Here is a 15,981-nt window from a genome sequence, read left to right on the forward strand (position 1 = left end):
TTTTCTCGTTCCTATCCAGACATTTACCGTGTGTATCTTTTCAACATTTAGATATTTTGAACAATTGCTACCATCACTATTTCACTATGAATAAATTTGCAACTTGAATCTTTGATTTTTTTATTTCAAAACTGTTAAAAATGAAGTTCATTGTTTCAAACAATATCAAAAATACTGTCATAAGTTAACTAATAATACTGTCACAATTTAACTACATAGTATTAAGATATCGTCGCCCTAATTCCAGAGTGTCGTAACTCCAATTTTGAAAAAAATGAGTGTTTGGTATCAAAATGTTCGTAATTTTTTTCTCTATCTAATGGTAAGAACAACATCACTCTGGTTCTTGCCTGTAACAATATATTGAATGGGTCAGAGTGCTGTAAGTCCAAAAATTGTGATAAAAATACAGTCCATAATATCGTAACTTCTGAACCAATAGTTTGTTAAGATTCTAGTCACGTGATGCTGTTTTGACAAAATGGCTGATTTTTCAAGGTATCAGGAATGACATTTTACGTTTTATATTGCTTGATAACATGTAAGTGTTTAGCTTTAGATGTTATCTAATTTTCTATAGATTATTTTTTATTGAACTGTTTCAAACCTTAAAAAGAAATAATAACTACTCTTAACCCTTGAGCTAAATTCAAAGCACCATGCTGTGTTATGAAATTCGGATAGCATGGAAATCGGATAAATTGATACAAACTTCCAATATTCACAAGTATCAACTATTAATTGCTTGATATGTGATTGATTATATGATTGATTGATCAATGCTACCATTAAATACGGAAATTAGGTTTTGCATAAGATTGTTTATACTTTAAACTTACAAACAAAACTCATCAAATAGAAACATACTACTGCCATTGTTACATTTTGTACAATGTTTTTCTTTTACTATATAAGACAAATTAACGTACTGGTGCTAAGTGATTCGAATAAAATTTACACATATATAACTTTACCACTCATAACTGATGTTAAATTATGTTAATCATGTTTACTAGTATTTCATAATTCATAATTTCATAATTTTCATAATTTAAAAATTCTGCACTTTCATATAACGATCACAAACATATCAAAAGTTTTGCTGTCCGAGGCATTATGCAATCCAGTGTGGTTAACAATACCCTATGTAATATAGAAAGAAAGACAAAACACTTTTAAAATGGCAGAAGTATTCAGTCCTACATCACTCGTTTGTGTTCTTAAAACAGTACGTCCAAACGTCAAAGCCATATATGGTGGGTTAAAGTTGATAATATCCCTATAACAAAAGTTTAAAAGCTGAGACCGAGTTGTCTCAGATGCACCATTTAGCGTTGAATAAGAGACGCCATTTGCACAACAAATACTTATTAAACAGAATGCCACCCCTGTTGACCTACTCAGCTATTTTGCATAAATCAACAGGGTGTCAGTCTATACCTTTTTGTCAACATAATCTTATGCTAAAAATTTATTAAATAATTGGAACATGCAAAGCAAAATTAATCTAAGTTTCTAAGTTAAAAATAATTCTTGTACATCTACTTCCAACTCGTAATGTAATACTACTTGTAATTAATTATCAAGTGATTTGAACCTTTGAACTGAAAATTATCCATTACCAAAACTATTTTAAAAAAGAAAAAAAATATGCTGAGTTAAAAATTGTCATTCGATTGAAACGTAGAAAAAATGATTTTGTGAAAAAATGTTACAAAGTCTTAAGACCATATAAAACATTAAGGAATCTGTAAATTGTCATATTTGTTTCATCAGACGTTTGTTGAAGTAAAATAGAATTAATATTTGACTGAAACTCTTAGATATTGACCATTGCTTTTATACGAATGAGTAATTGATGTAAACAGTTCAGTTAAAACATTAATAGCAAACGTTTGTGTGTAAAGAAGTTGTATGCCACTTGATATATAAATACTTGAAGTAATTGAAGTACAGTAGTTCATTGAAACACCATATCCAGATCTGTAGCATCTTTGAAAATTTGTGAGCTTTAAGTTGTATTTCATATTTTTCTTTTTTTAAACAAAACATTAAGTAATGCTGTTCTTAGAAAAGTAAAATACATAGGTTTATTCTTTTTCATGTTACAGAGAAAGGAACTCATTGTTAATGTTGTTTTTCAAAGTTGAAGCAGTTACATCTTTCAAACATGTGTGTGTGTTTTGTAAGTCAAATTGTGTTCAACATGCTGTTTGTATGCAAGTAACAGTTATTCAAAATTGAATTTTGAATGAATTAATGATATAATAAACGAAACCAAATTTAAATCTGAATTCCAAATATTTTATAGTGCACAGTGTTAATGTGAAAATAGCATATTATATGATAAAAGTTTTGCTGTTTAATGTGGTAAATATCAATACAATGACGATGTTCCTAAATTTTGATTTCGTTTTGTTTAACTCAATGTGATACTTTTTACAAAATCAGTAATTTTTTTGTGTTCATTTGCAAGGCTCACTATTTCATGTAAATGGTCATCAGATAATGAAGCCCGAGTTCAATTTCAACCTTAAAATGCCTGTTCGTGTGCTATTCACACTTCACCGCATTGTCTGGATTTCTATTATGACTTTTAAGACTAAATTTACTGTTTTGATCCTGACCACATTACATGCTCTGTGGTGCCTAAATAAATGTGGATCCAGACTATTTGTTAAAGCATTCAATTTCTAGTTACGTCTAAATTTAATATAATTTAAGTATAAAACAGTAAAATAGTCATTATTTCACACTGTTTTAACTCCTAAATGTAATGATATTTTAGTGTCACATTGCTGTAACTTATTACAGCATTCTGGTTCTTGTATTTTTGTCAATAAAATATATTTTTCAGTGATTTTTCATTTGTTTTATTTTGATTTTTTAAAAAACTATCTACAGGAACTTCTTCGTAATTAAAAGTGTAAAAGTTAAAATAATTCTGCACACTATGATGTATTTTATATTAAAATTGGTTGAGTAAGTGTGAAGATATAGCCTGTTAAAACTTTGAAGTCGATTTTCTCAAAATGGTAAAAATACGACTTACATCATTATGGAATTAGGGCGACGATATGTACATGTACATGTATTGAAGAGGACCTTTATTTTAAGATTTTAAAACTATAGCTTTCGGCTTCAATCATTTTTTTGTCATCCATGTATCTATTTATTAGCAATTTTTAATCAACATGTTGTATTCATTTTTTAGTTTAAACGTAGTTTATTTCAAGCAATGAATACAACATGTTAATGATAAATTTACAATAAATAGATATTCGAACGTAAAAGGATAAGAGCCGAAAGCTATAAAGCTTATAAATAAAGATCTTCTCCTGTAAATTTGTATTATGTAGTTAAATTATGACAGTATTTGAATAATGTTTGAATGAAAACAATGAAAGATTAAGCTGGAATTTAATCACAGTGATTCAAAAGATCATATTCTTAAGAACATAAATGATTGAACATAAACTATTCTTAAACTAAAAAACTAAAAAGTCACACTGATCGAATCGTGAAAAATTGATATGGCCGTTTCATATAACCGATCACGGATTTATATATAAATCCGTGAACCGATGAAGTGGTGTTGGTAGTTTTCACTCCGGATCATGGCAGTAAGCCACATTTAATTACCTACCACCGCATTTTCCCTGGCAGGCTGTCAAGCAGTTAACCAGCACTAGTTGCCTTCACTTGCGCACAGAACTGAAACTTCTGTACATGCCATAACAGAGGTACAGTGCGAATGACAGTTGAAAGGATTTCATGACCAATCACAAAGAAAGTGACCTGCGCCGTTCGGGGATCGAACCCGGTCCCGAATCGCAGTCCAACGCTCTATCTCTTGAGCTAACCGGGTGACTTATAACCGTTGTTACAAAGCGGCTAGTTCTTTAATGGAAATTCTCTGAAGACATTTAAGACTGACACAATATATTTTAAAAAAAAACGATACATTCCCCAAATGTAAAAACACTCTCTTGGACCCCTAAATTTGGGGGACCCCTGGTCGAAGGATTAATTATGCAACATCCCCTAGTTTGTTTCATACACGTACTTGTGAATTTAAATCAAGTAATGATGATTTTATGACAAGATGAACAATGAAAACAGTCTAACTCTGAGACTGATTGAAAAGCCACTGATGCAGCTCGGACTTGACATTTAAAGCTACAGATGCAGCAATGGTTTCGGGTTAACTCGCCCGGTTTCGTGTTCTCTTAACCGTAGCAACGTATCATCGATTTGCAAGCTGTCAATTTCTTATTCATTGCTGTTTTTCTGCCGCATCACTCTTAAGTTGGATTTCATAGACCGGTAAGTTTATGTTTTAATTACATTAAAATAACATATTCGTGAGTTTTTTGTAAGATTTACACTACAAACGATGTGCCCGTAAGTTTATGTTTTAATCAAAATTAAATGACATAATTATCTGTGAAAAAAGGGTTATGAAATTAAATGAATTTTACCGAAATCTACACATATAGACTACTAAGTACTAAATTATGTGAACGAGCTGCATATTATTTGAATTTTATTACATTAAAGGAAAGTACATTAGAATCTGAGTCGGAAACCGGGTCAACAAAGAAAGGTGACAGTAAAAAACGTCGCGCTTTTAATGCACCATATTGCCTACCTTAATGTATAAAATTTATTCTGCTCGACCCAAAATTGATAGCCTTTGCCAGACCTGCACATCTGTGTAGCCTGACCAAGCACTTATTCTGTCGGCGGACTTTATAAACATCTTGATATCCCAAGAGTCATACAGAAAATGGTCAAAATTGAAAATGGAAAAATCAGTTGTTCGAAGAAAGGATATTATAAGATTTAAATAATGTAAATTTTACTTATTCATAGCTCTAACGGCTTTATCCAATTTTATTTTGTTGATTTGTTGTTTTGCTTATTGTTTTTGCCTGTCGCTTATCTATTTCTTTTTAAACTTCTTTCTATTTATATTCACGTATGTCTCGACCTATGTAATATTGAATATATTGTGTATGTTCATTTTAAAAAAGAAAATACATATACATTGTATCTTCAACCGGATGAACATCTGTTGCAATATTTTAATTAAGGTCGTAGAAATAAAATCAATATGTTGAAAAGAAATATAGCTATATGGAACGCATTATTTATTTCACTGAATAAAGTATCGTTGTTATTTTTACTTATTTTTGTTTTGTCTTTTGATATATGAAGTATACGAATTTAAATTTTGTAAAATTTTGAATTGTCTATTACGCATCAGTAGAAATAAGAAAATAAGGAATATTATTGCATAATTTTGTCTAAAATTTTAATGTATTCATTTCGTTTGCAAGCGCATGCATACAAAGTGGCCTGTTGATAACAGTGTCTGATTACTAACAAGTTTGATGTCAACTTAAAAAAAGGTATACCATTCTGAAAATTGGACAAGTACACTTTAGTAGGTGTTGTGCAATTATAGAAATATTTTAAAGTTATTGAGATTTCTTTGCAAAATAGCAAAATAACTTAAAAAGACAAAGCTGTGCATTTACATTTAAGGATTGAATGCGCTAATTAATTCACGTAAATAAAAGCTATGAAACGAGTTAATTACGACGATTTAACACCGGTCGGGGAGATATCCCGAGATGTTACCCAAACAAATGCTACAAATGCTAATCAATTGGTATTTCATAAAAAAAAAAAACACCAATCCATATTTAACCATGAAAGAAATGATAAAAATCTAAATCAATAGAACATAGCCTCATATCTTTCATAGTAAAATCTTTGATCGCTAACCATATACACAAGTTCGCTGAATTATTTAATATGCCATGATGATGTCTTTTTTTCTTATAATCCCATTCTTAATTATTCTATTCTATATAAATTATACATATACTTATCCCGACTGTTTGACAACTTAGCTAAATTTTTCACATTACTGTTCAATGGTAGGAAATTTTCATAACACTTTTCTTAGAAACTGCTTGTCACAGCCTCTTGATATTTGGCATACAGCATTGACACATGGTCCCATATTGTGGGATTTGATTTCAGGTCTGTCGCTCATCCACTCCCTGTTTACTGACTCACATTAATGGTCAATGGTAGGAAATTTTCGTAAATGAGCCGTGTCACGACAAAACCAACATAATGGGTTTGCGACCAACATGGATCCAGACCAGCCTGCGCATCCGCGCAGTCTGATCAGTATCCATGTTGTTCGCTTACAGAACCTTAAACAAGTAAAGAAACTAATAGCGAACAGCATGGATCCTGATCAGACTGTGCGGATGCGCAGGCTGGTCTGGATACATGCTGGTTGCAAACCCATTATGTTGGTTTTGTCATGCCGCGGCTCAAATGTTTTTTTCAGCAATTACTTATCTCTTTATATTTGGCATACAATATTGGCACATGGTCCCATACCGTGGGATTTTATTTCAGGTCTGTCGCTCATTCACTTCCTATTTACTGACTTACTTAAATTTTCGACATTAATGGTAAATGGTAGGACATTTTCGAAACAGTTTTGTCAGCAACTTATTATCATAGCCTCTTGATATTTGGCATAGAGCATTGACACTTGGTCCCATACTGTGGGGTCTGTCACTCATCCATCTCCTGTTTACTGACTTAATTAGATTTTCGACATTAATGGTCAAGGGTAATTTGTTTTTCGTAACATCACTGCCTCATGATATTTGGTATACAAATGCAACCCGTCCTTTTCTGTTTTTGACCCATTTTTAACTTTCATCATACCATATCACATTTTTTTCAGAAGGATATACATGTAGAATAAATTTGAATAATAACATTTTTTTAAGTTAAACACAGGTTGAACTTTGAGCAAATTCATGAAAGTGAAGTTATGCTAAAGTGATATCTGACGATTAATCAAATATACAAAGAAAGTTATAACACAGGTGTAGTCACCCGCGTAGATCCTTTCCGTTTTTATGATATAATTTATCGCTTAGAGCATCCAGCATAAAATATGTTATAATTGAAATGCAAAAAGTAGGTTGGCCTTGAATGATATGATTTAGGTAAGCCTTAGAGTGTAAAAAGGGTATATTTGAGGGCGAAGTAGAGCATGGAAAATGTTAGTCTTTGAGGTTATGAATTAGGTTAGTTTATACAGCAACAACTAGGTTTTTAAAATATAGCTTTTGAAAAGCAAAAAGTATATTTGCCTTAGATGATTAGTGCTGTATTGTAAAAGAAACAAAAATAACGGAAGCTGAGCAACACCAAATTAGATTAGCTTAACAAGACAAATATAAATTCTTATGGAAAATGCATCAACTTGATATAATATGGAAAATTTTGAAATATCTGACGCGAGTGAAATAGGTTCTGTATCAGCCTCAGTGAATGATAGTATATCATATATTCATATAACTACATGTACTCGTATATATATGTTTGTTTCAGTCGATGGATACGTTATTTTATACTGTCGATGGCTGGAACGATCTTAATATTTACATATTTTACAGTTTATATACCCCTGTCTTTCAAACGAATGGATTGTCTGAATTGTTGTCGCCTTTGCATGACATTGGCCTTCCCTCGTAAATTGTCTGCCCTAAGCCAATGAGAATGGAGAATTTAATGCCACATAATAAAATGTTTCCGTCATATAACATTTTTTCTTTAGAATTCATTTTGTCAAATTTCGATTTCCCATACATGCGCGCGTAATGCCCCGCCCCATCCTCTAACCATCCCGAAGAGTTAGTGTTATCTTTCGAAGATATTGCATTGGCAATATTTAAAATTAATCTGGTTCGCGTAGAGTATGTAGGTTATTCGTTGCCAATAATCCAGCCTTTGAAACTTGACAATGCAAACTTCGGTTCTACTAAACAGATTAGTAAAAATCTAATTGTCGATCCGAGAGTTACATAATGCACTGGTATTAAGCATTTTGATTATCTCGATTTGATAAAATGGAAGCTGTTAACATGCGCAACTTAGATAAATTGCAAACTGTATTTATAAATGTATAACTTCAAATTTGCTACATGTAGAAATGTAAACGATAGAACATACACAATACGTTTAATGCTGTGCATCAAGACGTTGAGAATGTAACTGCACTCAGGTTTACAACATTTACATTCTCACCGTGGGGAACGTGTTACAGTATCGCGCTTTCCGGTTACAGTATATAATTTGAACTATTTTTGTACCAGCAAGAGTTCTCTTTATATTCTGCTTTCGTGAAAATTGGCTCCGCCTTTTAATTTTGGTCTATTTCCGTGATAATTCCAAATATGGAAGTTGCAAAATCGTTTACAAATGTGTGTCGCGTTAGAATCACCGTAGGGAACGTGTTATATATACTGTAACATTGTTTATTTTTTCGAACAGGAAAATAGGTTCATCTGGTCATTTACTTTTATAAACGTTTCTAAACACAAAGGACTAACGTTTTGTAGGTTTACTTTTTGTAGGCATGCTTAAATAATCTCGGAATTGGAGAAAATGCGTTAGTCTCTCGATTCAAATTGTCTGTCAAATCAGCACATTAATGAGACAATATAAAACTGCGGTGCAGGGTCTGAAGAAATATACGAATAGATACCGGATCCAGTTCCTTACAAACAAAGCACAAGCACATCTTTTAGAAACTGAACTACTTGTAGTATGGACCGGAATAAAATCACCTACCCGTCTTCCCCACAAATAGTCATCCATCTTGAAAATTCTATACTGTTACCAGAAAGCGCGATACTGTAACACGTTCCCTACGGTGATTCTAACGCGATTAACATTTGTAAACGATTTTGCAACTTCCATATATGAAATTAACACGGAAATAGACGAAAATTAATAAGCGGAGCCAATTTTCACGAAAGCAGAATATAAAGAGAAGTAACTCTTGCTGGTACAAAAATTGTTACATCAACTGCATTACAGTTGACCGCGCCCCCATAAGCTTGTCCGGAGCATAAGTCAGTCATTATAAGTCGGATTTACTTCAAACTTGGTATGCATGCTTCTTTTGATGACTCGAAGTGCAGTGCACAAGAACCGGTAGTCTGCTCTTCTTAATGTTTGAGTTATTGCCCTTTAATAATTTTCATACTTTATTTTCGTCCGGGCCATTCCTCCTAAAGTATAAAAGCTATTGACTTGAAACTTCATAGGATGGTAGATCTAATTAAGAAAAAGTGCAGTGCACAAGAACGGGTACCCTGCATTTCTTATTTTTTGAGTTATTGCCCTTTGTAAATTTTCATACTTTGTTTTTGTCCACGCCATTTCTCCAAAAGCTATGGACATGAATCTTCATATGATGATAGACCTTATTAAGAATAAGTGCAGTGCACAAGAACTGGTACTCTGTATTTCTTATTTTTTCAGTTATTGCCCTTTGTTAATTTTCATACTTTCTTTTTGTTAAGGCCATTTCTCCAAAAGTATAAAAGCTATACTCTTAAATCTTATAAAAATGATAGATCTCATTAAGAAGAAGTGAAATGCACAAGAACTTGTACTCTTCATTTCTAATTTTTTGAGTTATTGCCCTTTGTTATTTTTCATACTTTATTTTTGTCCTTAAGTATAAAAGCTATGGTCTGTAAACTTCATAGGATGATAGATCTCATTAAGAAAAATGCAGTGTACAAGAACCGGTACCTGCACTTCTTTATTTTCTTCATTTTTGTCCTGGCCATTTCTCCTAAACTATATTTTTCACAAGGCGACACATCCGACTCGCGGAGTTCTAGTTTATGACACACACCACTATTTGTTGATATAAACGATAGGGTTTGTGTGCCTTCAAACGTAACACGGAAATACTCTTACGGAAAATCTTTAACATTCAGCAAATAGTACTAGAATGAGATACGTGGAAGTCTCTTTTGGCAACACGAATAAAGAGAATTGAACAGTAAACATGTGCATTCTTTTAATTTAAAGGACTATGTTGGGTTGTAGAAAACCCCACATTTATGACCAAGTGTATAACCACGAAACAATTCAAAGTTTACTATCGATAATTCCGTTGTATAACGAAAAACTTGAATGTGTCCCATTTAAATGTGGAAATAAATATCTAGTGTATCCTAGCATCTCTGTTTACCTCCAGTGGGAGGTATTTTGAGTCATAGGATGTGATTTAGTCTTTTATTATTAAATATATATAAGCTGACGTAGGTTAAGGTCTTTTTATGCATTGTACTGAATAATTAGCAACTCTAAAATCTGTGTATACATGCTGTCAATAGCTGTTACCTACAGACTTGCTGTCTATCTGATCAAAAGCAGAGAACTATTTTTATGTACATAAAATACTACACAGAATATTTATTAAGTTTTGTAAGTGATGGCTTTCTAAGAGATAAAAGTCATACCTTAGAATTAAGGTTACTAATGTAATAATATGCTACTACTAGGAAATACAACAGCCAGAATTTGGTCTGTATTAGTAATAAGTCGTATCAAAATCTCTATCAGATATTGACTTGAAACTATGAAAGTGATAAGGAAGCAGCTTATCTGTACAAGTTACTCATTCATATGCAAATTGGAATCCCCTCAGTAAAATTTATTTGTCGTTGAATATAGTCTTATCAATAGAGTTTACTTTCTCGAAAAATATTTAACCTCAGGCAGTAAGTAGCCTGGTGAGACTTATTATTTTTTTTTTAGTTTCTTTTTCTGGGAAATGTGTTTCTACAACGTTTTAAAACTTATATGCCTATAATCCTTTAAAGTCCGCTGATGTTGATTGTATAAAGGCATAGAATGGCAATCATGCAAGTGAATTATGTTTGGTGAATAACTAAACACCTAAAAGGTGTGGTAAACGGAAACTACGCCGCTTCTTGTCGCCGACGGTAAATACCGAACATGAGCGGATAAATAGGTTTATTTACGATGATGTAGAGGGCGGGAAAATGGGCGGATCTTATTTTATCTCCTATCGAAGAACGTGTAAAGCTGGATTATGCTGATTCGAATCATGATGGTTCGACAATGTAAAGCTTAGAATGTAACTTCTGTTTTGTCAGCGTATACACGGACAATGAGTATTCGAACACTTGGTATTGCTACTATCAGCAAAACAGTTAATGTTTTGTCGTTAAACAAAATGTATTCTGTCGAAATGCATGTTTACAATGTTAAATCGGCAAACTCAATCCAAAAATGCAACATTGGAGTTTACATACATAGAAATACAATTGTAATTTGTCCATTAACAAACTGTTCAACTCAGATCAACAAGGCTGGATTTTTGGCAACGAATAGCCTCCATAGTAGAGTTCCTACAAACGGTACCTCTGCTTGTAACCTCTCACCCGAACGACCATTAGCAATGTTAGTGATGAAGGGCGGGGTCGCACCGACCACCCATGTACTACTATTCTAGCACAGAATAGTCAATAGATATGCAAATCACACTATGTATATAAGTATACATGTAACATGTATACATGTATGTTAAGATCGAATACAAAGTATGTATACATGATATCAATGGTAACAGTAAATAATGTGATTTAAATTTTTTTTTCTAAAAAAAAATTTATATTAAACTGTTCAAAGGAGCGAGCCTGTAGCTGTTGCAACTAACATCTTTTCAATAGACAGATGCATGAACAGTCCTGTGGCAAAAAAGGTGATTTTAGTTTAGCTATTACATGTACATTTTTGTAACAATGTTACTTTAGTGATTTGTAATACCCGATACTGTATGCAATTTGATGTTTTAAAATATTTCTAATAGATCATCATCATGGTTTTACGAGTTTGTGTGATTGGTTGTGGAGCGGCGGGGCTAGCTGCAGTGCGACACCTGTCGGCAAGACCAGAAACATTCCAAGGTGTTGGGTTCGAAATTGGCCCGGATGTTGGCGGTACATGGCGATACACGGATAGCATTGGGGTTGATGAAAATGGCTTACCAATACATTCAAGCATGTACAAAAACCTTAGGTGAATAAAGATGTGTATGATACAAATAATTAAGTATAAATTGATATTCTGAATAATATTATAGTATGCATAATTAACAATATAATATGAGATAATACATATATTTAATTTTCTAATAATGATTTTGAAAATAAAGCAAAATTTTCCGAACTTCACGCAATCTTTAATTAATATTCGACGTCGACATTTTTAAGAGCTGATGAATTTTATCTTCACCACACAAACACACACACGCACCAACGCACGCATGCACACGCACGCGCACAACAACAACAACATTAGAAACTTAATAAACTTATTAAAAAACCTTTGTGTATGATTTTCTTCGGTAATAATTTCAATCTAATTTAATGTTACAGTTCAAAATGTTCATATTTTGGTAAGATTGCATTCATAGATTAATAGCACAAGACCAACAAGCACACAAGCAAACAAAATCAAGTGAATTTCACATATGTTACAGAACTAACATCCCTAAAGAGGTAATGGGATTTCCTGGTTTCCCACTTCCGGATGAACTTCCTTCGTTTTGCGATCATCAAGATGTCTTAAAATACCTACAAGATTACGCCGACCACTATGAGATTCGCAAATATTTCAAGGTCAGTTGAACAATCGCAACTTTTCTGCTAATGCCGCCAAACTTTGGACAAGAACTATATATTGACAAGTAAAATGGTTTCCTGCGGGGAACATTTTTAATGATATAAAGATATTTCATTTAACTATTTTCAACATTGTTCGGGGGGGGGGGATAAATCGGGGGGGGGGGAGGGTAAATAAACGTTTGCATCAGGAATATAGTTGACAATAATCGATCAATATAGAAGAAGGTCTTTGGTGACTGGTGACCGTTGAAGACCGGAGAAGGTCGAACATAAAACAATTATTTATTTTAAGAAAATTATTAAATAGGCCTACCATTTTATGAATAATTCCGAGCAAAACAAAAGTAAACACACAAGTTTACGCATAAAATATCTCTATTTATTAGATGCCACTACGTATATTTAAATCTTGTAGATTTTCAGTATAAATAATTTATTGTTTGTAAAATTTGAGATAGATATTAAAGAAACATTGATAATTTTCAAACACATCATTCAAGTTTTTCCACCTTAAACGGTAAAAAATTATAGAAAATTAGATATATCACGTAATAGTGTTTTGTTCTTAATGAGGTGCAATTCGGACTAATTCCCTAGAGGTAAATCCGTAACTTACCGGCAAACGGTATTTAGCTAGGTTTTCGAAGTCAATTAACCAATCATGTACGGTTTACAGATCACATGCTCCTCCATGTACCGAAAACAGGTCACGTGCTCCTCCATGCCTCAAAAGTTAAACGCGTACCAATACCCTGCGGTCTGGACCAATACCCTGCGGTCTTCAGACCGCAGGGAATAATCATTTCGAATCGCAGTTCGAAACTGTTCGTATGATCAAATCGCAACTTTTCGGCCCTTTCCGTCAGTCTTCGGATAAATACATTATAGATAATAGCTGAGGACGTTTCGACATTGTATGATCACAGGAAGGTCCGAAGAATGGCGTTTTGTAGAATCATTTGTTTTCTTGCATTCGGAACACACCCGAGGTTTGACGAAGAAAGCCGGAAAATTGCGTTTTGTTTTCCTGTGATTGAAATTGATTCACATTGATGGCAAATATGTTCAATTAAAAATTCCTCACGGGTAACGAGCTAAATTTTGTTTACAGTTCAATACCAAGGTTGACAGTGTCACACCACTTTCTTTAGAAAATAAGACAAGATGGAAGGTTGAATACTCTTCAGTTAGCTCGGCGGCAGTAAAACCTGAGACCGGAAGTGAAGATTTTGATGCCGTAATTGTATGCAATGGGTACGTGTAACCAAGACTGGTACAGCGCATGTTACAAAATTTTGTTGCTGAACTTTTTGTATGAGCACGTTTGCATAGAGTTTATTCTTATTTTTAAAAATATATGCCGTATGACTTTTTGGCGGTATATTTTTGGGCTTATTAGAATTCCTCAAAGCTTAATTAAGCTTGAGTTAAAGACTAGACATAGGATATCGTTTCGTATATTGTTTTACGACACCAATTTTTGGTACGTTTAATTTGGAAGCTGTCCAGCAGTAAATGAGTACATTTTACATGCGTGGGCACTGTCTAGTATACTTTAAGATACCAAAGACGGCTGCAAATAGTACCAACGACCGAAATAACCCTAACTCCTTTCAAATGTTATCAAAAATCCCTAACAATCGTATCTATTTTTTCTTCTGCCAGTTATGTTTCCTTAAGAAAAGTACGAAAATACAATAATGAAGATATGAAAATTTAGATATTCAAATACTGATTGAAGAACAAAGTATGATAGCAATTTTTTTAATGACGGCGTCATGACGTAAGCGACATTCGACTGAAGTAATGTAGTGTTGTTTCCATGCTGCAACAGAATATACCAATTCGATCAATGCAGTCCAAGTGTAACCGACACATCCATGCCGTCGGATTATGGTATTCCCTGTTCGCTATTTAGTCAGATTTTGAAAATGTTCCTAAAATTATTAAGTTTTATCCAGATTGAAAATTGAATACATGTATATCCATTTATGATATTTACAGTGGTAAGAGTTCATATGATCACTATCAGACATTACCAATACAAGATGAAATGAGCCGCGCCATGACAAAACCAACATAGTGCGTTTGCGACCAGCATGAATCCAGACCAGCCTTTGCATCCGCGCAGTCTGATCATGATCCATGCTGTTCGCTTACAAACCCTATAACAAGTAGAGGAACTGAAAGCGAATGCACAGGCTGGTCTGGATCCATGTTGGTCGCAAACGCACTATGTTGTTTTTGTCGTGACGCGGCTCATTTGTCTTCATTTCAGTCATTACTCTGTACCTTTGCTTCCCAAACTGGAAGGCTTGGAAGAGTTTCGCGGAACAATTATCCACAGTCATGATTACCGGGAGCCAGAGCAGTTCAAAGATAAAATTGTCGTCTGCCTAGGTGGAGCAGCTTCCGGTCAAGACATTTGCCTAGATATTGCCCCAGTGGCTAAAAAGGTAAACGTAAATATATAGGAATATGATGTTAACGCATTTTATGTTTGTGGCCTTTGAATAGATCTGTTTTTTAAAAATTATTTTCCTTTTTTTTGTTTCAGATATTATTGAGTCATGACAGACCAAGGATAGCTTCGCCTCTGCCAGAAAACATGTTTCAACGACAAGGAATCGCTCGTCTTACACCTTATAATGTTGTTTACAAAGACGGTCTCGAGGAAGAAGCAGACGTACTGTTATTTTGTACCGGATATCGATACAATTTCCCTTTTTTGACAGAAGAATGTCAACTGAAAATAATCGAAGAGAGAATTACCCCGTTATACAAACATATCATACATACAAAGTTTCATACTTTGTCTTTTATTGGCATGTGTAAAATCATATGCCCGTTTCCACAATTCGATAACCAAGTGAAGTTTGTGCTGTCTTCTCTTGACGGGACGCAGAAATTACCAAGTGCCGAAGACATGGACCAGGACACGGCGTTAGACTACCAAAAGCGGCTGAAGGAGGGACTTCCACATAGATACGCCCACTTCATGGGACCACGTCAGTGGAAGTACAATGACGAATTAGCAAGACTGGCAGGGTTCGAACCTATACCTAAAGCAATACAAATGCTGTATGATGAGGTTCACAGGTCACGTGTCAAAGATTTACCAAATTACAAATCAAAACAATACCGTATAACAGGTGATGAAAGCTTTGAAGTAGTGGAAGCATAAAATAATTCAAATTAACCATTATTTATATTTGACTATCGCAAATATTCAAATAATATCCTTATTACGTTGATCTCGGCAACTATAATCCAAGTGACTGGAAAATTTTTATTAAAACGATTCATAACGTGAACTCCCATTACCTTCATTTTGTATATACACTGCTATTAAATGTGCAAGAAGTAGGCCGTATTTGTTGATCAGTTTTAAAGTTGATCTTTACAGGTAATCTTACAT

The 15,981-nt window shown here is 33.6% G+C and overlaps 1 protein-coding gene across 1 annotated transcript; it reads left to right on the top strand.

Annotated features, from left to right (window-relative positions):
• The first annotated feature begins 4,224 nt into the window (after positions 1-4,224).
• LOC132719460 (uncharacterized) lies at positions 4,225-15,747 on the top strand. Its single transcript, XM_060703231.1, has 6 exons — positions 4,225-4,326; positions 11,747-11,955; positions 12,419-12,557; positions 13,675-13,817; positions 14,842-15,019; positions 15,121-15,747. The coding sequence occupies exons 2-6, from the start codon at positions 11,756-11,758 to the stop codon at positions 15,745-15,747; spliced, it is 1,287 nt and encodes a 428-aa protein (XP_060559214.1). The 5' UTR covers positions 4,225-4,326; positions 11,747-11,755.
• The last annotated feature ends 234 nt before the right edge of the window (positions 15,748-15,981 follow it).

The sequence above is a fragment of the Ruditapes philippinarum genome, unplaced genomic scaffold (genome assembly GCF_026571515.1).
Source record: "Ruditapes philippinarum isolate M1 unplaced genomic scaffold, ASM2657151v2 ctg5369_1_1_1_1, whole genome shotgun sequence".
Classification (NCBI taxonomy): domain Eukaryota; kingdom Metazoa; phylum Mollusca; class Bivalvia; order Venerida; family Veneridae; genus Ruditapes; species Ruditapes philippinarum.